General features: G+C 43.8%; 1 protein-coding gene across 3 annotated transcripts in view; it reads left to right on the top strand.

Annotated features, from left to right (window-relative positions):
• Window positions 1-24,682, top strand: part of LOC109863763 (agrin-like) — a 409,371-nt gene that overhangs the window by 199,148 nt on the left and 185,541 nt on the right. For all 3 annotated transcript variants that reach the window (XM_020444286.1, XM_020444285.1, XM_020444284.1), the window contains exon 3: window positions 10,086-10,118. In XM_020444286.1, coding sequence (XP_020299875.1) covers window positions 10,086-10,118 — 33 coding nt within the window. The remainder of the gene's footprint in view (window positions 1-10,085; window positions 10,119-24,682) is intronic.

The raw sequence follows: 24,682 nt of genomic DNA, 5'->3' as shown, positions 1-24,682 counted from the left end.
AGCGTCTTTTTGCCGCGTTAACTGCGAAGCTTAGCACCAACGAGGACGTAAGCACCCCCGGTGAAACTCGGGGATACCGTCTGATCTCGCCGGTGGAAAACGTTCCGCATCTCTCGTCTATCCCGTCGGTTGGAAAACGACGGAACCACCGCGGCAGAGCGCCAGTCAGAACCCCGGAGCTAATTGAGCAAAAGAAGCACGACCGAGGAAAAACTGAGGAGCACAGCAGTTTTCGTGCGCGGCGCTATTCCGCGTATAATAAAGCGACTCTTATAGAACTTTCTCGTCAAATAATAAAACGCGCTTACATATTGTGGAAACGATCGATTGCAATTAATTCGCAATTGAAAGAAGTCGCGAGATTAATAAACGGGTTGCTACAACGGAGGAATCACACGTGACATTTCGCAATGATAAAAAGAAAAGAAACGATCGGTGTGCGTTTTGCCGTAAATTACAAATTGCCTGTGAGAAATTATTGCGCGATCAAAGCGAGCGCGCTCTGTAACAGTCGCCAATTTACCAACGGAAATTCTTTTCAAGTACACACGATTTTCACATTACGTCACAGAAACATTTCGTCGTATACATTCAGTCGCGTGAAATAATTGCGCCAAAGGCTCGCGTTTTTCTTTGTAACGCGTACGTAATAAATGCCCGTGTCCGTTCCCGCGGCTGCGTGCGTCAAAGACAAGGCGATACTCCGCGACGTTATCTCTCGCGCAAAACGCGCGTTTTAATATATCCCGCCAATTTAATATCTCGCTGTGCACGCACAAAGTTGCGCGCGGCGAAGTTTTAATAAAGTGACTTTTATATCTGTCAAGATTGCGGTCGCGTTTGTGCCAGACTGTTTTGTTCGCTCGCGCGAGCGAACGAGCGTGTGCGAACGTGTACGTTCGCACACGCTCGTTTTTTTTTTTTTTTGCCGCGTTCCCAACACGAGTTCGATGAGATCCGACCGACGATTCGTCAACAACCGCCAAATTCTCGTGTTGCTATCGCCACGAACGATCCGAAGAATGAGAATCCCGCGTGCCTTATTATATTTGGCCAGCGCAAATACACGATCGTAATCTTAACTCGGGTCCTCGACTCGCGGTTATACGAGCGCGGTTTAATGAATATTCCTCTTCACGGAAGCGAGATGCATGGTCGCTGCGCGACTCTCGAACGGGCGGCTGGGGTTAATTACATTTATTGAGCGCAAGCTATTCCGTGATTTGCCGAGGTCACTAGATCCGACTACCTGTTACGGAAGAGTAACTCGTTCTCCGATTCTTACAAATTAATTTTTTCCGATTTTATTTTTAAATATCACATTTGTGACTTCTTTCCTGAATATTGTTTTTTTTTATCAAATTCACACGATAAAGTGGTGGTGTCGGTCAATTAATTTCGAAACACAGCGGATATTGCGTTATTCTACATTTGGTAACGTTCCGAGTGCTAATGAGAGATCTAAAGAGTCAGCGCGAAATTTAATAATCACGTTCTGGCCGCTTAATCTCTCGAGAGATCGATAAACGCATATGCATCGCCGTCCGTTCCATAAATATCCCGGGTACCATTTACTCGCGGATATCTTTCCGTTTTAAATCGCAGGCAGGCTTTATTGGATTTCGCGCGCGAGATCGCGCTAACGAAAATTTTCGCCCGCTAACTGCGGGCCTCCCTTCACGTCCCTGCTCCTCCTCCCTCCACGTACACGGCCTAACACATATCTAATATAACGTTCATTTCGAACAATTCTCATCCGCGTCCTTATCGGTTTCCGATATTACTTCAATAATTCCCAGTTTTCCTTCATCTAATGGCCATTTTCGGACCGACGCGGCGGAAGAAAGAAAGAACACGCCGCGGTTGTTTCCCTCACTCCCTCTTCGCGCGCAGGAATCTCACATCCTCCGCGTGCTTTCGTACGCTACCGCGTGACACCCGGGTCATCGTTCAGGCCTGATAAGATTAAAACACCTAAGCGAGCGAAGTCATATTACCACGAAATGGGATCATGGTCCGCGGGAATTTTTCTTTAAAAATCTACGAGCGCCGGAAGAAATTTTTTCCGGAAAATTGCTTTAAAAAAAACTTTAATACGTGCAATTTGTTCTCATCGTCTCTTATTTCTATAAAAATTGAATCGGTAAAAGTGTGCGACAATTTAAAATAAAACACGTGAGAATTTAATAAAGAAAATTCGTGAGAGAAGTCACATGTAAAAAAAAGTTCCTTTAATTCGCAATATTTTATCGATGTGATAAATTGTTATTAGTATTTTAGCAATATTTGTTTTAACGCGATGGAAATAGCAATTCGAAACTCTCAAAGGATGGCTAGCCATTCGTTTCGAACTCTCTCTCGTTACCATCTCCCCTCGTCCCTTCCATCGAACTTCTCCAACCCTCTTCGCTTCCTGCATGGTTCCTCTGTTTCGCCGTATACGATGTTGTGTGCACACTCCACGGGTGTCCGCGACCGGCTGCGGGGATTGTTCCTATCCCCGAGATTAGGGGCTTTAAATCAACGGAAACGTCGGACCGCGCTTGTGTTGGTAGATGCATTTGGGAGGAGCAGAAAGAGACAATAATCAAGTCGCCTTAACGGCACGTAGGATTAAACAAGCCGTGCGGTTCTTCCGAAATCGTGATTACTACAACAAACACCGTGATTCTCTCAACAATTACGCTCGATAATGTAGAAAATGGATTTTCTATTTTACGAAAATTGTTTCAGAAATTATGATGAGTTTGTTTTAAATTAATATCGAGAAAGTAGATCTTTTATTTTTAAAAACTAGAATTAAAAATGTAATTCTTAAATTTAGAGCGAATCTGCTTTGAGATAATATTGATTAACGCGGATCTCTTCGGTTATACATCTTGTGTAATTTAATCGTTAAAGTAATTTTTCGTGTAACATGAAAAATACCGTATGGAACATGGTGGATGCGCCATTCACATTTGCCGAACAAATGATCAGCCATTTTCAACGTTCGCCGTGAAAAATTATGGAGCGTCTAGCTCGTACGTGTGTGTGTGTGTGTGTGTGTATATGTGTAGAGGTAAATTTTTATTACGTTATCTGAGATACGAGGATATTTTATTGAAGTGTATACTTTTGCAAGCTAGATAAAAAATCTGTGTCTAAAATGTTAACGAAATATAAATACTTTCTCTAGATGCGATAAACAACATTTTGTGCGGATTCGAGCTTGCATAATTTGTCGCGAGATCGCTTTGTCAGAAGCGATTTATTTTAGATTTCCTTCGATTGCATCAACAACAGACTTTATCACCGCAACATTTGTCTGGATTTAACAAGCCGCCCGTTTTATATCTCACCGCCTCAGAAAACTCAGATTTTCTGCTAATATCGATCATCAGTTACGTCACGAGTTCCCTCTGTGGTTTTCTCGCGAGTGAACCCACGCGAGGGATTGAGATGAAATATCATTCCGAGCCCGATGTACACACAGTGCTGCTTCGCTGATCCGATGGCGGTGAAAATTTCCTCCTCACCGCGGCGCTTTTCCGTTGTGAGGATTTATCGGGCCGGATAAAAGGAACGGCGAAAGATTCGCGCGCGCACGGACGGATCGTCTTTTTGGCGCGGGGGTCTGAGTGGCGGGAACGATGGCGCTGCAGGGCGACGCGGAATGAAAGGTGAGCTCTCGCACGCGGATAGAAAAAGGGAGGTGGAGCGGGAGAGAATAATTTTTGAGAAAATACATTTTTCCTATCCTCGTGCCGAGACACCCATCTGTTCCACGGTCCATATCACACGAACGATGGTCGCCAAGAAAGAGAAAGCTTTCACTTCTGTTTCTCTCTCTCTGTTTCATTCCTTTTTCCTTTCACTATCCCTTTCGTCGCAATTTTTTATCCAAACGGCGTTGTCCCTTCGATCGAGAGAGACGGGACAATGGGACGCGCGTGGCCGCTTTTCCGCGCCGTCGGAGTGTGGTAAAGGCGAGAAAGTGCGGAAGAAGGATGGAGATCGAAGTGGACATCACGGATCACTTCAAAAGCGACGCCGAGAATTCCACCGGAAACTTCGAAGCTTCGAAGTTTCGCGACGAACGCTTTCGTAATACTTGATCTCGTTGCGCCCGATCGCAAGAAATCGCTAAATGTTTTCCTTATTTGCGTCTTATGTTTCTCCTCGATCTCTCGAGACGACCGGGTTTGCTTTGCAAGAGAAATCCGGTTTCGTTCTATGAAACAATGGGAAAAGTATCGTGTCCGACTTGTGCTAGATTCGTTCTACTTTGTTTTACGATATTCGACGAAACACTTTTCTGTCATTTTTTTTCTTTTAAGGTTTCAAGATATTTCAGATATAAAGTCAGATATGAAGCTGGTTAATAATACAAAGAGTTGTATAAACGCGAACAAGAGTTTCACTCGCGCTATCTATTTGAAGATATTATATTTCGGTCGAGTTTACGAGTTTTAATCTCGCTCAAGGCTGAAAGACAAACGTCCGTTTCGCGACTTAAATATTCATCTTATTTGCATACGACGATGCTATTTATTCCACTTTGGCAACGCCGGTGAACGGCCAATCGCGTGCGTTTAAGAGGCCGGCTTGGCTGGCTTGTGATTTATCTCGATGGCGAATATGTTCCCGCCGACAATAAAGATCTGTTGAATATACGTGCTCACTTCTCCCTCCCCACTTCCTCCGCGTTCAAGAATTGCGCCGTCATAAACTTTCATCGGGAACCAAATGAGTTTCAGCGGCGCGCGGGGAAAGAGAAAGAGAGAGAGAGAGAGAGAGAGCGAGAGAGGGATAGAAAGAGAGAGAGAGGAAGAGAGGGTGAAAATTGCAGTTAAAGTATTAATATCTTTGCGCCTCGAGGGCGAAGTTGTGTATTCATTTCACGAGCATCCATTAAAATTGCGGGCTGCTTGGTTTATTTAATTTAAGAGGCGGTTTCGTGCTAGAGAGATCAGTAATAATAAGCGTAAAACACGCGAAAAAGGAAGATAAAAGAGAAACAACTTGAACGCAGAAAAAAATTAAAAATATTATTTTTAAAAGAAACAAATATTTTGCTTTTTACAAACACACACACACGCTCGCGCGCGTACGTCACGCACGTCGTCGCCGTCGTATATCGCGAAATGATAAATGACTTTGCGAGAGACCGTCGTCGCGCGATCGAGAGTTTACATTACTCTCGACAAATATAATGTATAGTACGCGCACAAATATGCTGACGCAATTCGATGGAAAATACATCTCGAGTGAATTTTCGTATTCCGTCTCTGCGATCTGTATGTGTCTCTTTCTCTCTCTCTCTCTCTCTCTCTCTCTCTCTCTCTCAGTTCGTCTCTGCAGAGAGATTAAAATTCGATTGTCAAAGAGAAGCGGAATCTTGGTATCTCTCCCAATCCCCGGGAACAACGGAACGTCGAAGACGTTCAATTTTTCATGAACGCCGCCGTCGCGCGTACTCGGTATTACACCGCTCTCCTTTATGCATAGCGCATTTGCGTGCGCACGAATTTGTTCACGGACGAACGAAACACACACACCTAACCACTCGAGAGCGCGCAAACCTGATAAATGTAACTGCCCGAGTTTCGAAGTGACGAAACTGTTGTCCGTCCTTTGTTTCGATCTCACCACTTGGGACGCGCTAAAAGAAAAGTTTGCGTCAAGGATACTGGTCGCGTTTGTGGGATTTGTTTTTGAAAGATAAGCGCAACGCGCAGAAGAAAGAGAATCGTGCAACGTTATCGTTAGCTAGCTATATTTTCGTAAAGTAAGTAAAAAAACAAAATTGCAAGTAAGTTTTTTAATCACATCGGAATTTATCCACGTCTCTATTTTCATCATTAAAATGACAATGCGAAACAATTTGACGTCTTGGATCGTAAAGAGAATCTATTATTAGTTTTCGGATGTGTTTTTTTGTTACATTTTTATTTTTTTTCTCCGCCTTATCGCTACGGCACGCGCTTGTAATGTAGACCGTTAAACTTCTCTTCTCTTGCCTTCGGCAGCGACCACTTTTGAAATTGACTCTTTTTCCTATTGTCGCCGCTAGAGTCGAGTTCGCCCTGGCATGAGCCGTTCTCTTCCTCGTCCCTTCGAGAGAGCTGTGCCTCCGTTTTCTTTTGTCGCTAAACCCCGGCTTTGCTTTTACTTACTACTTCACCGGGAAATCCATCCATTCGTCCTCGAAAGGTTGGCGTCCCGCCGCGTCGTCGGAGGGACGATCGCGCTAAGTGGCAGATTCAGGCTGATCGAAAGCCGACCGGAGATGGAGAAAGAAAAAAAAAGACACACACACAAGTCTCCGCGCTGAGGAAGCTGAGGGGCGAGTCGGAAGAAGAGTCGGACTTAAACTCGTCGAAAGGGTTCACACGGGCGGGTCGAAAAAGAAAAACGAAACGCGTCGATACAAAGTGCTGTTTACGCCATTTTCTATCTCCTCTCTTTTCAACCGTTTCTATCTCTATCTAATTCCGCGGCTTTTTTCCCCAATCTCGCGTTTTTTCTTTTTCCTCTTCTTTCTTCGCTATTAGTCATATGTATTTTTCCTCGCATGCTATTTTTCTCAACTTCCGACTAGGCGTCGGATCATTCGAGCGCGAAGTTTTCCTACTCTCAAGAATTTTGTATTGCGCACGTGCGCGCGCATGTTGAGATACATTGTTTGTTTATAAATTAGATACTTGTATTTACAAGCTGACTTGGGAGAGAGAAACATGTGTGTACGGTGTTATCTTAGCGAGATCTCAGCGAAAAGACCCCGAGGCAAGTAAATCTCCTCTCTGTCTTTTTCCTTCGGTCGCGTGTGATCTTCCGTTCGAGAAGATGCCAGAAGATATTTCTTTCTCTCCATCTTCGCTCTCGCCGTCCCGTCAACTTAAAAAATGGCGGCGTTTTTCCACTTCATGCCACGCAAGAGACACGGGACCGCCATATCCACCCCCGGCAATTTGCATTTTTTTCCTGTCTGTTTCGTATACCGGTGTCTGATCCGGGAGGGTGACAAAGAGGAAGGTTGATGGGTGGATCGCCGCGCGGATAAAAGTGTGTCTTTGCAATGACCTTTCGCAGCGTCCGCGACAGAAGAATCGCAGTAAATCTCTCGCCCGACACACAGGCGAAGGGAGGACGGACCCATTGATTCCCCTCCCTCTCACGATCGAATGTGAAATCCACCCTTTTGCAGCTCCGTGCGCATTTGTCGGCGACGGTGGCTACCAGGGTAAATAATGTAGAAGAACTCGTGGAGGACGTTAGACAACAAATAAATCAGCCCCCCCCCGTGCCGGGTTCCGCGCGGTGGTAATCTTCGTGATGGCCGAAGCGCTCTTTGTCGGTGTTCTCCGAGGGATCGTTTCAACCGATCCGAGAAACGACGGCGACTGTCTTTTATTTTTCTCGCCGGCGCTATCGATCAAGCTCTCGGCGAAGTGGTCGCCTCGCATTACACATCTATTCTTGATGAAAGCGGATCGAGGACCGATCCATTTTGATGACGCTCGTAAAATCGTCAAGCGCAGCGAGCGAAAAGTGCATTAAAGCGATTGTGACGGCTAAATAGATAAGTAGATACTTTGGATTGTGAGATCGACACAAAAGAAAGAGCGCAAATGTTTAAACTTGAGATTGAACGACATTTTCTCGCAAACTCGCGAATTTCAAATAATTATTGAAATTTTACATTGTGTGTGTGTGTGTGTTTTTTTTTCACTCTTGTCGCGGAAAAGTAAAATAAATAAACCACAATTGGAGTGTAATTGAAGTGTCAGCGTTTTCCAAACTACCGTTGTGATACGGTCTAGTGTTCGGAAAGTTGTAGCATTTGTAGAAATGTGCTTTTCTCTCTCTCTCTCTCTCTCTCTTTCTCGTTTGCCATTTCTCTCAACGAGTAACGCGAATGAACTAGCTATTCCGTCGATGACTTGCGATTTCGCAAGAAAACAACCCTGAGGGCGATACTCCCTTTCTCTCGAAGCGCGATAGCTACTATCAAACATTTCCAGATACTTTTTGTCTCATTGTTTCACGAATTTCCTTCTTTCTCTATCCGAATTCTATGTTGCGGGACTGATTCCACAAAGGCGGCACTGCGGCAGTTTTCCTTCGGAGAAGCTTCCGTGAAGAGAGAGGGCTATCAAAAAGCACCGTCATCGTCGTCGGCGGCGGAAGTTCTCTTTCCTCTTCTCGCATGAATAAAACAACCGGATTTAATATATATATTATATTTCGCGGTCGCGGATGGCGAGCTTAGAAACGCGCGCCCCGGTGAAACGACTTCCGCGTGCGTTTCCTGAGCGGCTCGAGAGGCTGCGGCCGGTCGCCGAATAGGAAGACACGGAAGTTGAGATCCACTGCGCAAAGATCTACGAATCTCAGACCGTACGAGCTGCTGCAGACGACGGTGCATCCCTTATCGTGAAGACGGGTGAGGGGGGAGGGAGGGAAAGCGTCGCGAATTCCCAAGATCCATTACCATGTAAATATTGCATCGAGTTGCCTCTCACGGAATTTTACGGCCAGTCGCACGCATTATACCATTCCTATTTTAATTCGTGGCATTACCTACTGTGTGCCGTCGCAATAACGCGACACGAGAATATACTCGGTTTGTGCGACAGTATTTGCTCTTTGAAAGAGCCTCGCAATTTTTTTTTTTTTTCATACGTTAACAAAAAGTTTTATAATATATCTGTGTATAATTTACGTGTATATAAAATATTATTCTATTGAAATATTACACTATTTTTGTATAAAACTGTTTTTTACTAAACTTTGAAATCGATTGTTTCAAGAAACGCTCTAGGTGGTAAACATGTGTGTGTGCAACTATATTTTACACCATAATATGCAATATTTAAGAAAACATGGTTATGTCATAATTAATACTTTACATTTTAACTCAACACAATATAATCAAGAAACACGATAGTGCTTAGCGCCAAGTTCACGCGCAACGAAGTCGCGCTCTTACTTTAGTCACGTGTCTTCAAAAACGTGACTTAATTAAAGTCACGTGACTTTAATCGCGTGTTGTTTTTTCCCTTCTCCCTGTCACGTGACCTTACTTTAATCACGTTTTTAAAGACAAGTGACTAAAGTAAAGTCATGTGACTTTAGAGTCACGTGTTGTTTCCCACTCTTCTCTAATTTTCAAATTTGATTTTCATGCGTTATTTATTTATGTCTTTAAAGAAACAAAGTGAGAGAGAGATAAGTACATTGGATCTTATATTTCCGGTATCTTATTTGTATACTACCGTCTTTGATGTTTTCTGCATTTCTATAAGTATGCAGCTGCATGCGAGAGTCCGCGTACATATTTGCATGCACGTACTTACTTGGCTAGATTACTCGTGTACGGATTACGCGTTTAGTTTATGGGAATATATATGTATATATATATATGTATACTGTATGCGCGCAACAAGAAGTATCGCGTGTCTAACTATATATATTCGGCTACTTCGGTATGCAGCTGAAGTCACGGAGAGAGACTCCGCGCTTACTCCGAAAGTATAACGGAAGGTGAGCGTTAAATCGGATTACCCGGCATTACCCTCCAGCGGGAAATAAATGAAGCTATTCGCAAAACGCGCGCCGATCGTTCGTTCTATTTCCGTGCGCGCTCTCACATGAGTGACGTGTGACAATGTAAATTTCGAAGTTCGCGGATCATCCTTAAGATAATAAAGTTAGATAATAAAATTACGGTATCGCTATATCGTGTCTGGAATTTCTGAAGGAGTTTTTTTCTTTTTTCGCTACTAATCTGCCGGTCATATCTCGCGCGAGTAAAGGTGTTGTATTTCTCTCTCTCTCTCTCTTTCTCCGATAAAAAATAAAATTCCACATTGGATAACTCCGTTACTTTGGATATTATCGGAAGCTGATTGATGTTACTATTTATCTACATCTCGGTTGCCTCGGCTCTGCTACCCGTAATATCACCGTAATTTAATCTGGAAACAGTTTCTCTCGGTGTGGCTCTCGCGCACCGAGATCGATATCCGTATGTATACCGGCGCCAGCTTTCGTCCATCAATACTTGTTCATACTAATAACGTTTGCTTACTCTATTTCAGGTAAGGATCTAACTTTCGCCAGTAACAACGCGGGTGAGTGTTCACATCTAACAATATTCTGTGTTTCTATTGCCGCATGCGCCAGTCTCAATTGTTTTGTTCGTGACAAAAGAGTGACAACCAGAGTTTCCACACACTCGTGCGTTTTCGAAAAGTTGGCGAAGTTAAGAGATTAGACAAAAAACTTGTGTAAAAAACTTACGTAATTAAATAATTAAAAGTTATTAGAGAGTTTCCGTGCGATCGTCGAGTCAATATCGCAACATTGCGAGAAAATAAAATTATCGTTTATTTTCGTCCGCGCAGGAACGACGCCGTTAACCGCGCGCACTTTTAACTTCTCATCCGAACTTCTTGCAATTTCCGCCGCGCCGCCGGTCCGCCGTGTGGAAGGCGGCTAATATCTTCCTTTGACTCCGTCTCTCCGGGAAAGACCAATTCACCTAAATCCCCGTGTAATTCGCCGAAGATTCCCCGTGCGTCGGATATCCCGCAAAGGAGGAAAGAAACATTCTTTCGCAAAGAGACTTCCATCGTGCGCGCGCGCGCGACATGGAGACCGGCCTTTCAACGGGGACCTATCGCTCGCAGAAGCGAAAGAAGAAGAGAAGCCGAAAAGGAGGAGGAGAAAGAAGATAGAACTCGCGCACCGCCGAGATAAGGACGGCAAATTGCAGGCAATCTGGCTGATTAGGCTCCGGGATAGTAATTCCGGAGATCCTGATGCCGGGAACTGTCCTATTGGACCGCGCGCGAGTATCGGACGAAGAAAGCGGAACGAAGACGACGGCAGATCGAGGAAGCAAAGACGGAGACTCGTCGAGCGAGAAAAGCGACGTCTGTTACATCCGCACCCGTACCGGGAGATTAGGATTCTTCTTGAGAGGGATAGAGAGAGAGAAAGAGAGAGAGACAGAGAAACCAGAGGTAAAATTGCGAGGAAAAGGAGTTTCTTTTCATGCGCCAGATCGACGATACGTGCGCTCTCGCGTATGCTGTCTCGTCCCGTGTTCTTCGTTTCCATATCGCGTGTCCTTTTGATATAGCGCCATGAACTTCTTGCGACGCGAAATTACGACGTGTTTCCGTTCCCGTCGAGCATTGTGCAGACCCTCGTCGTTCTTCGCGGCGATCGCTGATTTCGCAGAATGTAAGAAAAAAAAAAATACAGAAAAACACATTTTATCGGTTAATGCGGCAAGTTGGCGAATTTGTGGAGAATTCTGTTTTCGAGACAAATTTACATACGAGGAAAAAAAGGAAACAGCGCAGAGCAAGTTTTTTAAGTAAATAAGTGTAATAAATAAACAAACTCAGATAAATTTTTGCGGTCGCGTGTATGTAGAAAAGAGGGTGTGTATCGAGCGAGCGACGGCGCGTTTGCGTCGCGAGAGAAAAGTTAAGTTACGCGGCGCCGTATCAATTTTCCCCTTCGCCATTGCTGGGTTGCTATCCGCTCTTTTTTTTTTTTTTTTGCTCCAGAGCAATGCATTTAAATTATTTATAATGGGGACTGCTTTTTCAATCTACGTCAACGAACGGTGGACGGAAGAGGAATGGCAGGGAAGAAATATACGCCACGAGGAGTGCCGTCGCACGAATTAATGTTGCCGCGCAATCGTGGCGTCCATATTGTCGCGCGATTCACGGTTCTGCGCTCGAAGAAGTGAATGCGCTTACATATTTATCAGCGACATCTCAAGTGTCACGTAATATTACTTTAATGAATAGTAACGTATTAAACAAGAGCAAAGTTCGATAGCGATGAGAAATAAAATACACGAGAGGAATTGTTGTAACGATAAAAAAAAAAAAAAAAGCAAGCGAGCTCTGCATTTAATTTCCATTGTTTAATTTCCGCAACAATTAAATCAGACACTCTGGAAAGGTTACGCGCGTACTTTGCGTTTTACAAATAGTTTTAATAATCCTTTTGGAAATGAGAGAAATAACAGAAGATGGTTTAATCTTCTTTTCTCTCGAGTTTCTCTGTTCTCTTTTAATTTTTTTCTTTTAAATATTAAATAACAATAATCTTTTTGTTTTATATATATATTTTATAAGTTTCTTATAAATTAAACAATAACTAACTTTATTTCTGAGAGAGTATAATATGACAGTAGTTCCATTTTTTGAATTATCGCAGACATTTGTCTTTTTCTCTCTCTTTCTTTCTCTTTTATTTATTTTATGAGAAACAAATTGAAATGACATATATAATAATTGAGAGATGTTGCAGCGATATATGTCTTAACACATAAGAGATATTTTCTCTCGCGTTATTACTTGTAATCCAGAAAGTCAACGATATCTCTCTCTCTCTCTCTCTCTCTCTCTCTCTCTCTCTTTCTGGCACACTGTAAAAAAAGATTATAAAATCTACGCGTGGACGAAGGTGGTAATAGAATTTTGGAAAAAGAGAAAGATGAGCACGGGAGATGCTGCCTCGGCCACGTCCACCGTGGGATTATCGGGGTCGACAAAGGGATTTTAAGGGGATGACGTGGGATTGGATCGCGAGAGGTGCGCCGCGAGGTTCTCGAGAGCCGCTTTGTGTCTCAACTATAATTATTATTTGCGGGATCGTCGAGAGAAAGAGAGAGAGAGAGAGAGAGAGAGAGAGATCCTAGTAGTTGCAAAATTGCATTCTATAAAAAGCGCATTTTAAATATCAGGAGTTATAGAGCCGCACTGCGCACACGGTCAAAGAGCATACTAATTTTATCTCTGAAATAGTGAGAAACTATCTTCACTTCGAGTACTTAAATATCTGAACAGATATCGACAATATTTTACCGTTTCTTTAAATGTAAATTTTTTTTGGATATTCCAATTTTGTTACGTACAAGGTTGCATTGCGCGAATTTTATTTAATTCTTCGAGAATTTTTACGAAAAATCGAACCGAGCCATTTTTGCACAAGATCTTTCAATTAATACAATCGGAGTTAATTAGTCGCAGCTCATTCGATTCCTCGCTCGTGTTCTTTTTTTTTTCTATCTTGTCGACTCACGGCGGCCGTGCACCCCAACGGCGACCCTCGAAAAAAACCCGCTTGCTTGCAATTTCTCGTTTTCGGTGGTCGGTTTAATTAGAAGGCAACGGGGCGTTAAAGCAAACGAACGCCGCTGGCCGTTACGCGATCTTTTCCTTTTGCCGGCCACGCGGCAAACTTCATTCTTGCTCGCGCGGTCTCACTCTGTATATAATGCTTCTGAAAAATTAATTACACATGTCGCACGCGGCCACCAGCAGTGTTTTCGGTCTCCTTTGACCTTTCTTCCATGTTTCGATTAAATTCGCGCACAATTGAAATCTAAATATTATCAACGATCGTATCGACGATATAAAGGTATATAATGTGACTTCAAATACTAACGTTTAAAGTAGTTGCGAAAATATTCACCGCATTCGAATAGGATATCACCGGCGCATATGCATATATTCAATACATCGATATGCCACGTATTATGCATTTGCATATTGCAAATGGACAAAGTTAGCCCGCGGTTAAAATTAAACCGAAACGTTTGAAGGACAAAACGTTTTGCGCCGCAGAGAGAAATAAAAGTCACACAGCGAAATGAAAGTTGATCGTGCGGGGATAGAGTGTATTATAGTTTGACCGGAAACAGGCGGAGGAGTGCTATTGGCTGCGCCGTATCGCGTAACACGATCGCAAAGAATTCCGCTTTCTCTTCCTCGCATGTCGGTGACACCGAGCGGATTTGTAGAGGAATTGCGGAAAGAGTATAGAGAGAAAGAGAGAGAGAGAGCGCAGGAAAAAAACCTTCCTCTCCTGGCAGATAAAACACGGATCGGCGGGACCACCACGCGGGCGGAAGTGGAGAGAAGAGAAGAGAAACCGAGCAAAGGGAAGCGGAAGAGCGGCGGCGAAACAAGAGGGTGCGCGCGGAGAAGGGACTGGAAGGGTCGAGCACCGGGCGTATCGGTCAAATTATCGAGTGGTACGTTACGGTTTTATGCAGATTCGCCAGAAATGTTCGGGCAGTTTCGGAATTAATGGCGGCCGGACAAATGTTTCGCGGTTTTTCTGCTGAATTATCGTGCCCACGGCGCAACATAACGCGAGCGCGAGTGTATGTGTGTGTATATATACGTTACACCGACACACGCGCGCGCACGCACGCACACATATGTCGGCGAACGTCGCGGCACGGTACGGCGTACTACATGCGCCACCGGCGGAATCGGCTTCGGGTAATGTATACATTACATGCACGGTCGTCGCGGCACACCCGGTTACAAATGCCGGTATAATGCGCCGGAATATGTCCGTTTTTGCCTAAAGCTCCCAAAGTGCTCGTACAGACACACGCACACTACGTATATACACACACAGCGCGTCGAGAACTTCGAGCGACAATATGGATGAGCTGGCTTATCCGTTTAATTCGAGACAGTTTCAATTACCGATCCGATGGACTGATTACTTCAGAGGAACGACGCGAAAGAACGTACTTCTCGATTCTCTCAATCCGTACTGACAACACAATGAATGTGTGTATTATTAAATTTCCTGATTACAGATATGTATTTGTTTTCACGTGTAAAAATAATACTTACATGTATTACATGGATTTAAAGGGGGAACAATATTCGAAAAAATTCATTGAAGCGAATGCTGAGCGGAACTTTTTTACAAAAAATAACTCGAGATGTGAAAACCCGTTGCAAACGCGAAAAACAAAATTCGGAAGGAAAATACTAGCGAGCAAAAGTTTTTTTGCGTCTAAATTTTAACCGCTCGAAAACGTTAAAAATGTACCGTTCAATTACAACGGGATCGTCAAATCGGGTTTATTCGAAAAAAAAAAGAAAAAAACACCAGCAATACGTCCTAGACAAAAGTATAAAAATATATCCCTCGAGCGGCTGTATCGATAGAACGAGCGAAAATTTCATTCAGATAACATCCGCTTTTCACCCGATCGGGTCACTTAAATTAATTCTCCCGATCCCCTTGATTCCTCTCTCTCCCTCAAAACTGCGCGCTAGTGAGTGTTGTATCGCGTGCGTATTATAGCAAACGCGCGCTTGCTGGGCGTCGTCCAATAGCGTCCAAAAATCGCCTATGTATGAGCATTACCGGTAATGTATTACGCATGTACGCGGTTGGATATTCCGTGTGAACCACCCGCAAGGAAGATAACCGTACACACTGTATCGAGAGATGCACACACACACACACACACACACACACACACTCGAGAGAGAGAGAGAGAGAGAGAGAGAGAGAGATGAGCGCACTATCAAGAGATAGATAGATAGATAGAGAGAGAGAGAGAGAGAGAGAGAGAGATGAGCACGACTATCGTCCTGCGCACATGAATAGATATTGATAGTAGATAATAATGCCGATAAAATATATACAGCGCGTGCTACCTCCACGATGTTCCTTTCCACGATGGAGTTTTTGATACGCCGAGAGAGAGAGAGAAAAGTTATCTCTCTCTCTCTCAGGGAAAACTCAAAATATACCACGTGAAGCATACAAACGCATTTTTATTCGTTAACGTATGAAATATCTTAGATTCGAGTTCGCATAAATCAAGTCTATTTGTACAAAGTATATTTAGATAAATTGATTATTTAAGCAAATTAAGTGGAATTATTTTTATTTAATAACTTGAGGATGCTAATGCGTACCATCGCACCGATCGTGGATAATAGCTAACGCATTCCGCGTACACACACACACACGTGTGCGCATGTGCATGTCAATTTGTTAGCCGTGTGCTTCGATTATCCGCAACGCGCGATTAATCGAGATGGCTCATTGAGATGGAACTTAATGTCGCGCTAATCACTCGAACTCGAATTAATTCCTGTGTTTCCACCCTTCCGCCATCTTCTCTCACCCTGAGTTTCCTGCTTGCGTGCAACTTGTCGCCGACAATCAAGCTGGAGTGTTCTTGTATACCCGCGGAAGTTACCCGCGTTCCTTTCCCCGACTTATCTTACGTACTCGCTCTCTCTCTCTCTTTCTTCCTTTCCTTCTCTCTTTTCTTCGTTCTATTATTACTCTCGTCCCTTCTTCTCTTGTTCCTCGTGCTCACCTCCGTTCGCGTCACCTTTGTCTCTCCGTTCTCCTCCTTGCGTTCGTACAACTTCGAGTTTCGTGTTTCCGCGAAGATCGGGAGAACGTACGGCTGGGTATCAAGGCTATCGAAGTGATGGCAACGCGGTTAAACCACTTCCGGAATTACTGTCACAGCTAGTCTAAGACTTCCTCCACGTGTAGCTTACGATGTACACGGATTTAACACGAAATTCTTTATCGAATTGCGAAACGAGAGAGAGAGAGAGAGAGAGAGAGAGAGAGAGAGAGAGAGAGAGACGATACACTCGGTAATTGCTTTTTCGCAGTCTGGTCGTGCGATGCCATGATCGCCGCGTAAAAATTCAATAAAAAATAACGAAATACACCCACGCTTCTGATAAAATCTATCATCGCGATCTGCAAACCCCGTCGGTTGGACATGTACGCAAGTCCGACGAGAGAAGTTTCGTCGAGTTACACTTTTACCACGCGATGATGAAAGCCGGTTATCGCAACATCTCGGAATATTGAAGAATTTTTGGTATTTTCAATATTGACATCAATTAACCGATCGGAGCGGCGGTGATTGATCGCTGGTTCTGTTTGGCAGTTCTCCAAACCCGGTGTCACGCGTCTCTCGGCGCTCTCTCGCTCGCGCATCCCCGCACGCGAAGGGAACCTTAAATGAAACCTTTCACGTTACGTGACTGATCGTGTCACTACTAGTCGCTGTCGTAAGCGGCCGTTCTCTCACGCGCAACCAAATCAGCCCCCGCGCTACCATTCGAGTAACACGTGCCCGTTCAATAAGCCTTCACACGAGCGTGTAATGCCGCGGCCTATACAGAATAGCAGCCGCGTTCCCCACGTTGATTTTGCTATCGACATCGATTATCTCGTCGGTGATGCGAGTAATCGCCTGCGAGAGTAGTCGATAAATAGAATTTATCGCATAATTACGATCCGCGCGGCGAAAGTAATTCTCGTCGCGTTGGGACGTTGAAAAAAGAAAACAATTGCGAAAAGAAAAACACTCGGTTGAGAATTGTCTCAGATATTTTTATCTAACAAAATGATTCAATCTTGGCAATCTTGAAATTCGCGAATAATCTTTTCGACAATCCGCCGGAACGTTGGATCGACATTGACAAGAACGCAGTCTCGTTGACAGATTTCATTTTTTTTTTTTTTTTTTTTTTTTTTTTCAACGAACGACGAGTGTGTATTAAGAGATTACGCCGCGCAATATGTTTATTTGAAACGCGCGATACCGCCCCGCGCTGCCGCCGGTAGCGACTGAAAAACGCAACGATATTTATTCTGAAAAGCGGGTTATCGAAAAAGAGAGAGAGAGAGAGAGAGAGAGAAAGAATCGTAGATTTATACGTCCATGCATGCAGCGAACCGATAACTATTTCTCCCACAAACGGTTAAAAAAATCTCCCTTTCTATCTGTCCGTCTCTTGCCGGCAAAGTACCTTGACAGCGCGCAACATTCGTATATAGAAAAACATTGTTCATCTTTGTGGCAAACTGTTGCCGTGCTATTTTTCATTCGGGAAATGAATGCCAGTTGCGCCGATGAGAGTCGAAGGGTCTCTCGGACGGTTGATATATATTTTTCAAGTCTTGAACTATTTATAAAAGTTTGCTGTTTTTCGTATACACGTACGAGAGCTGGGCTACAAATCATCATTGTCAAAAAAAAAAAAAAAACAAAAAGAAAAAAAAAACTATACGTAAAAAACTATGTGTGCGTGTCTACGTACGCGAGGATGCGATAAATCATAATATCCGCGTTGCGCGCGTAATAGAATAAAAATCGTAGTTACATTTTGTCATTTGTTATTTCGACGCTGATGACGAATGTTGCGACGAATGTCCCGCGCGCGCGCGAGAGTTATAATTATTTTGAAAAATGTACCGCGCGCCGGATATATTTTTCGCGTCGCAATACACGATGCGACGCGCAATGCTTTAGTTTCTAATATTTTTGCTGCTAATGGATTTTAAATATTGCACGTACATATACGACGAGCAAAGTAAATCACAGTATTTTCCAGAAAAGAGAGACGCGCGCGCAAAAAATAAATATAATACTTATGAAACATGTAAACTGTGCAACTCTCCGCGATGTGTTTCCGTAAAAAGTTGTCGCAAAAAACTGAGCAGAGATCCAAAAATTCTAAATCTTTCTGAAATTTACATCATTATAAAACACACGCGTACGGATTGTACGTGCACGTTTCTCCGATAGCTCATCGATGGGCGAAACTCAAACTCGTCAAACGCGACGGGAATTGTTAGCGACTGGGTTTGTTTTTTTTTTTTTTTTTTGCGCTCGGGAAAAATCCAGTTGTTACTTGACGCGTTTTATTTAAGGCGGAGATTTTTACGGAGAGAAAACAGCGTGTGTTTTCAGCGCGATAATTCTTCAAACGGCGAGAAAGAAACGGTACGCCGCCCGAAAAAGTTATCGGGAGATATCGAACTAGATTTAGAACTCCACATATAAAACGTCCGAGATTCGAGCGCGCGCGCGCGCGTCCCAAAAACGAGGAGCGGGCGCCCCGGCCAGTTCCCGGCTTCTTATCATCAGTTTGCCGAGGTCAGTCTCGAACTCGCCGACTTTCGTCGCGTCGCGAGATAAAAATGTGTATCTTCCTCGGGACTGCCTACCCCCCCTCCTCCCGTAGCGAGAAATCGAACAACTCTCGACAGCATTAAGAAAATTGAGATGTCGCGAGTGTGGTCGGTATTACCCTCCTCTTCCATGCCCTTGTCGAACGCACGTCCGAAGAGCGTAGCAATTTCAATTTTTCAAATTGCATCGACATGTTCGAAAACTGACAAACTGTATTTCCTGCGAATGAATCCGATTAGAACTTTTTTTATCCGATTTTCTTTCAACAAATATCATCAAATGTGAAAAGATTACGAAGAAACGCGCTTCGCATGATCGCGAACATCTCTCGCGGATTTATTTATTTATTTATGTATTTATTTATTTATACGAAAGATACACACGATGTATTGCGAGACCGTTTCATTTTGACATGTATTCGCGGACATGTTTTGAATTTACAACGAGAGAGATCGGACGATGCTCGACGACGGCATTAAGCAAAATCGAATATTTGAACGCGATCGATATTATTCCGTCGAAAATGGATGTATTGCAGGTACGTATAACCATTTCAATCGACTCTTCGGCGATGTTGATTCTTGCCTATCGGATCGAAGAGAGCTTATTTCGAAAATCATACGCGATGTAATATTCACGATTCGACTTCAGTATCAATTGACAGTAATACTCTAAAAAAAAGAAAGACGAACACTTTCGAAAGCGTCTCATCACTAAACTGCGAAGAAATTTAATAGCGAGAAAAAGTGTTGACGTAATGCGAGTCGACTATATGAAACTTTCATTTAGTTACAGAGCGACCTGACACAATGTAAACTTTTCGCAATTTATTAAATTTGAGGTTGTTGCGCGTCTGAACTGGGGTTGTCGATAACCGCGAAAGATCGCCCGGTGAAGGAAGGGAAGAGAGCATTTTAAACTTTCGATCCGCGGCTAACCCACTTCTCTCTCTTTTTTTTCTCTCTCTCTCTCTCTCTCTCTTTCACTGTGCGATATCATGAAAAAGCAATTATAAGCGGAGTGGAGCAATCTAAAAGGCTGCCAATTAATTGCAGCTCCCGTCGGAGCTTTTTTATTGCGCCCTCGCTGTCATTTGTTCCTCATCGGCCGATCTAAATAAGGGTCTGTAACGTTAGCCCGTGCTTGATAACCGAATATCGACCACGTTTTAACGAGCTTCCCGCAGAACACGCGCACCTATGACGTGTCGCCCCGGCTTTATCTGCTTGCTTCAGGCAAGATCGACGATGCTCGATGTGGTAGCTACATGTGTACCGTACCTTGTAACGCACGGTTTGAATTAAACTACCACCGCTCGCGAGTGAGCGAGCAACATCTCATTCCTTGTAATAAACGCGCATATAGCAAACGCGATTACGTACGTAACTGTGCGGTATTTAAGCGCGCGTCTATCGTCTGCCGCTCTACTTCAACGTGTTCAACAACTAACCGGTATGTATGTGTGTGTGTGTGTGTGCCGTTTCGTAGAAATCGCAATCACGCAACAATTTGTAATTATACGTACGTATATCCATCCCAAACTATTCCTCTCCGTTTCATCCCCCGCGAGAGAAAAATATCATCGCGCGCGGATCGTATGGTGCGCGTGCTCACAAAAAAGTAGAAATAAAATCAAACGAGAGAGAGAGGCGCGCGATTCAAATTTATTAACAATTATCATCCATCAGAACTGTATATTCATAATTTTAATGATGTCGTTCCACATTCGATACGAAATACAGAGCGTAAATTGAATTATATATTTTCGAAAACTCGATGTATTTATTACCGAACACAGAGAAGAGAGAGAAAAAGAGAGAGAGACAGTCGCTATCCTCGCGGAATTGCTGCAAAAACTGTCACATTAATGCAACATCACACGCGGAAATCCAGCTTTCCCTTGAATATTTACACTATGCCACTTATTACCGTAATATTTCCGCAAAGCTTTACATCTTGAGGCGAGAGAGAGTTTGCTCTCTCTCTCTCTCTCTCTCTCTCTCATGCAAGTTTCCTCGTCAGGCCTGTGGTCTTATTGCGCCGACCGACGTGTAGCGATACACCCCCGATCGTATATTACAAACTTTAGTCGTAACTAATGCAGCGCTTTGCCGCGCGTTTGTTCAACAAGAGCTTAAGATCCAGGGAGGTTGCCGGAGGCCACTGAGGAAAGCAGTCCGAAATTTCAACTCCGCTTTTATTAACCTATGAACATACAACACGGTATAAGGCGGTGGTGCATATTTCATGTACGTGCAAATGAAGATTTCAAATTGCAAAAGTGGTCTTTCTCTCTCGATAGAAGAATGCGTTCGAAATTATTTCGAAGCTCCGCGATGTTTTTTTTTCAATGTTTTCGCGAACATTGTTTTTTTCCTTAAAATATTTTGAGACCAGATTTAAAAAGAAAGAAGGAGAAAAAACTCATTATTCGAAATTTTCCAGGTTGTTTGTGTCTGCATTTGTCAAATAGTCTCGCACATGGAAGAGAAAAAGGGAGTAAAACACACTCGGTACTTTCTTCACGCAAAGAAAATCACATTTTTTCACAATTTTCTCGCGCCAGACAATTCTTTCGCGATTCCGATCGTTTTCGACCGAGACGTGCGAAACTTTCGCACGTCGTCGGCAAGATGTTTTATTGCGGAAATAAATCGCGAGTCTTCCTTCCACGACCGCCGTTTCCTAATCCAGTCCTCGCGTCTCGGTCGCAAGGACCTGCCGGTTAATTTTCCGCTAAGCAAACGCACACGGCGGAGAGAAGAAAGAGAGAGAGAGAGAGAGAAAGGGGGTGGCGAGCGACCCAAGAACAAAATCGATAGTCTATTATTCGGGCTTAAGTCGCGCGATTTATGTGTACACTCCATCTTCGTGCTTGCCTCTCTCGAGATTGTGGCGCGCGACGGTCTGGGGTAGTGAGCGCATTTCGATCTTCCGGGTCGACACTTCCGTAAAGCCCTTCCGCAACCAGCAGAGAGATACGCACACAACACCGCGCGCGTTGCGTACGGGAAATTATCTTGAAATGACATATTTCGCTAAAATCACACACATAAACCTTCCTCATATATTTCTCGCCGCTGCTAGAAGCAACGTTTCTGAGTGTACCTGGCGCTGTTTGTACGCTGATAATATTAATCCTCCGCGGTCGTAAGAGCTTTGGGGGATGTGTGCATGTGTGTTTACCCCGCCAAAATAACTCGGATATCCTGGATTACAAGCCGCAAAAGGTGAATTCATAATAAACTGTGATTTCCATAGTTTCACGTTAAGTGAGTTTCGTGACCTCTCTCGACGTATCACCTCATTCATACGTATTCCGTATCGTAACATAAAATACGTTTGCGCACACATTTCGTAAAAAAAAAAAAAAAAAAAAAAACAGATTCTCGCTTTCACAAAGATTGCATAATAAAAAGATCAAAGTGACAGATAACACGCGTTCGCGTGCAAAGTTGGTAAAATTTTTGCCCGGACCGCTTTCGCGAGAAAACGAAACGACTCGTGTACAACCGCCATTGTTCCCGGACCGAAAAGCGCGCTTTCAAGCTCGCGGGGCCGCGATGTTGTCTCGCACGGCACCGTCTGTTCTGAAGAGAAAGTCTGAAGTCTCGAAGGGAAAGGTGCGCCCGGACCATCCGATCTCTCTGCCCCCGGAAGGAACAAAGAAAAGTTGGCTACCGCCAAGTTAGCGAGGTTATCTGGGCCGCGTTAATCCTTTCTCGCCGCGCTTTTCCTTGAAGCGTGGAGAAGGGAGTGCGCGCGGGATCAGGCGTGGAATCAAGCTTTTATTTTCGCGGTACCTTGTCCAACAAGCCGTCTGCCACAATGGCGCGAAAGTTTCCATTGTGTCACGCCAGCAAGCGCACATGCGCGCCTACTCCGACAATCAGCCGAGAAGCTTCACTTTTTGCCAAGCTCTCTCTCTCTTGCCTTTGGCCACCATTGTTCAATGATTGATGATACGCCGCGGCGGCGGCGGCGGCGGCGGTTTTAAGTGGAACAGAGGAAAGATTGGCGCGGGAAACTTTAGCCGGAAATTATGTGCGCGTTTAAACGTGGACGACATTTTTCTGCCGAGTTGTTGGCTTAAAGTTGAACGTTACGCTCGGGCGCCATAATTGCCAATCACGTTGATAAGAGATCGACTTTAATGCGATAATGTTCGGATAACCCTGTCTTTTGTCGCTTGATGTTATTTTGTACGTAATATCGCACAATGCGATAACTTTGTGAGCGTGTGCGTGTGTGCACTTAAATTAAACAATTCTTCGTAATTGTGTTGAAAACATTACTTTGACTGTTTTTTGTTTTACTTCCCAAAATAGAGACTATTTTTTTTTTTTATAATATCGTGACATAGTTCAGTTTTTACAAAAAAGATTGCCGCTTTATCTTCTCCGTCCCCGTTTGTTTTTTTTTTTTTTACAACTCGACATATTTCGAAATACAGATTTGAGTACGATTGTGTATACTTCCCTTGACTTGTAGAGCTCTCTCGCTTTCTCTCGCTTTCTCTCTCTTTCTCTCTCTCTTCTTGTATAAACTGTGACGCATAAATCTCGCCGGATCAGACCCCGAAACTGAAATCACGCATATCGTGGAACGCATAGAACGAGAGATGCTTGACTACAGAGAAACTCTACTTCACTCACGCCCGCGTCGACCTTCCACATGTATGTATGTACATATCGACATAACCGGGGATATGAATAATGCCAGACGCCTGACGAAATGACCGTAGCGGGTTGTGATGTCATAAAATTGTCGTTAAAACTTAACCGATAAAATCGGCCGTCTCTCTCGCTCTCTTGAATATATAGCAAATCATTCTCATCACGCGCGGAACCCGCGCGTTCGAATTATCCGGCATTACGGGAATCATCAACGAGAGCAATTAGCTTTCCGTGAGATTAGCCGTTGAATGCAATTCTGCTGCGCGTTTCCATGTCCTTTGTGTTTCGTTCATAATACTCCTTCTCCCCGCCGACACTGACAGTGTGTTGCCGCAATTTTATCGTATTTTGCATATTATTTCACCAGACATATTTTCCACTTTTTTTATTTTTTTTATCACCAGATTATAAATTAATTTTTATATTTAGAGAACGTGTCATGCTTTTGACGTTGAGCGAAATTTTTCTATATCTCTCTCTCTTTCAATTTTAAAGACATTCCAGGATGATCTGGGGTCTCGATTTGTTTAAAAAATTTAGCTAAGCAAAATTAAATTTTTATTAAAAAAACAGTCTTTGTAAAAAAAAAAAAACAGTCCTTTGTAATCCACGGAAGGAAACGAATAATCTTAATATGCGTACTTCGTGAAATATTCTTCGTAATACGTTGCCCGTCGAGTCGCAGCTGAGATTAATTATTATTTTTTTCTTTTTTTTTTTTTTCTAGAAATGCAATAATACTCTTTCGCGGACACGCCGGGCGACGTGATTATCTGCGACGCGGAGAGACTCGCTCCGGGAGAATTTTATCGTTGAAACTTAAGCGAAGAAGCCAGATGAAAACGGTCGGAGTGCGCGGTTTAAAACGAGCTGGATGGCGACGGCCAAGCGCGATAGATAAACGGAATGACTCGAAGGGCGGGCGCGGAATGGGCGGGTCGCGGTTCCGCGATTATGAAAAGTTGCCGTCATTTCGGAACGCGCCGGACTACTTGCGCGCGGGAGTTCTTCAACTTTTTTACGAGTTATTGAACTCTCGAACGCGCGAGGTCGGACTCGTGAGAATAAAGAGCCCGAGGAGTTAGTTAGCGCTCGTTCGAGGGACTTTATTGCCTTCAATGGCACATTTTTGCTATTATTTGACGTTTCACAATTGGTTCGCTCGCCCGTAAGATAGTGCGTGATTAAAATGTGCTATTCGAAAACGCGGGAG

Source organism: Pseudomyrmex gracilis, unplaced genomic scaffold (genome assembly GCF_002006095.1).
Source record: "Pseudomyrmex gracilis isolate BER0280 unplaced genomic scaffold, ASM200609v1 scaffold_12, whole genome shotgun sequence".
Taxonomy (NCBI): Eukaryota; Metazoa; Arthropoda; class Insecta; order Hymenoptera; family Formicidae; genus Pseudomyrmex; species Pseudomyrmex gracilis.
The sequence above is the reverse complement of the archived record's forward strand: the minus strand, read 5'-3'. Positions and strand labels throughout refer to the sequence as shown.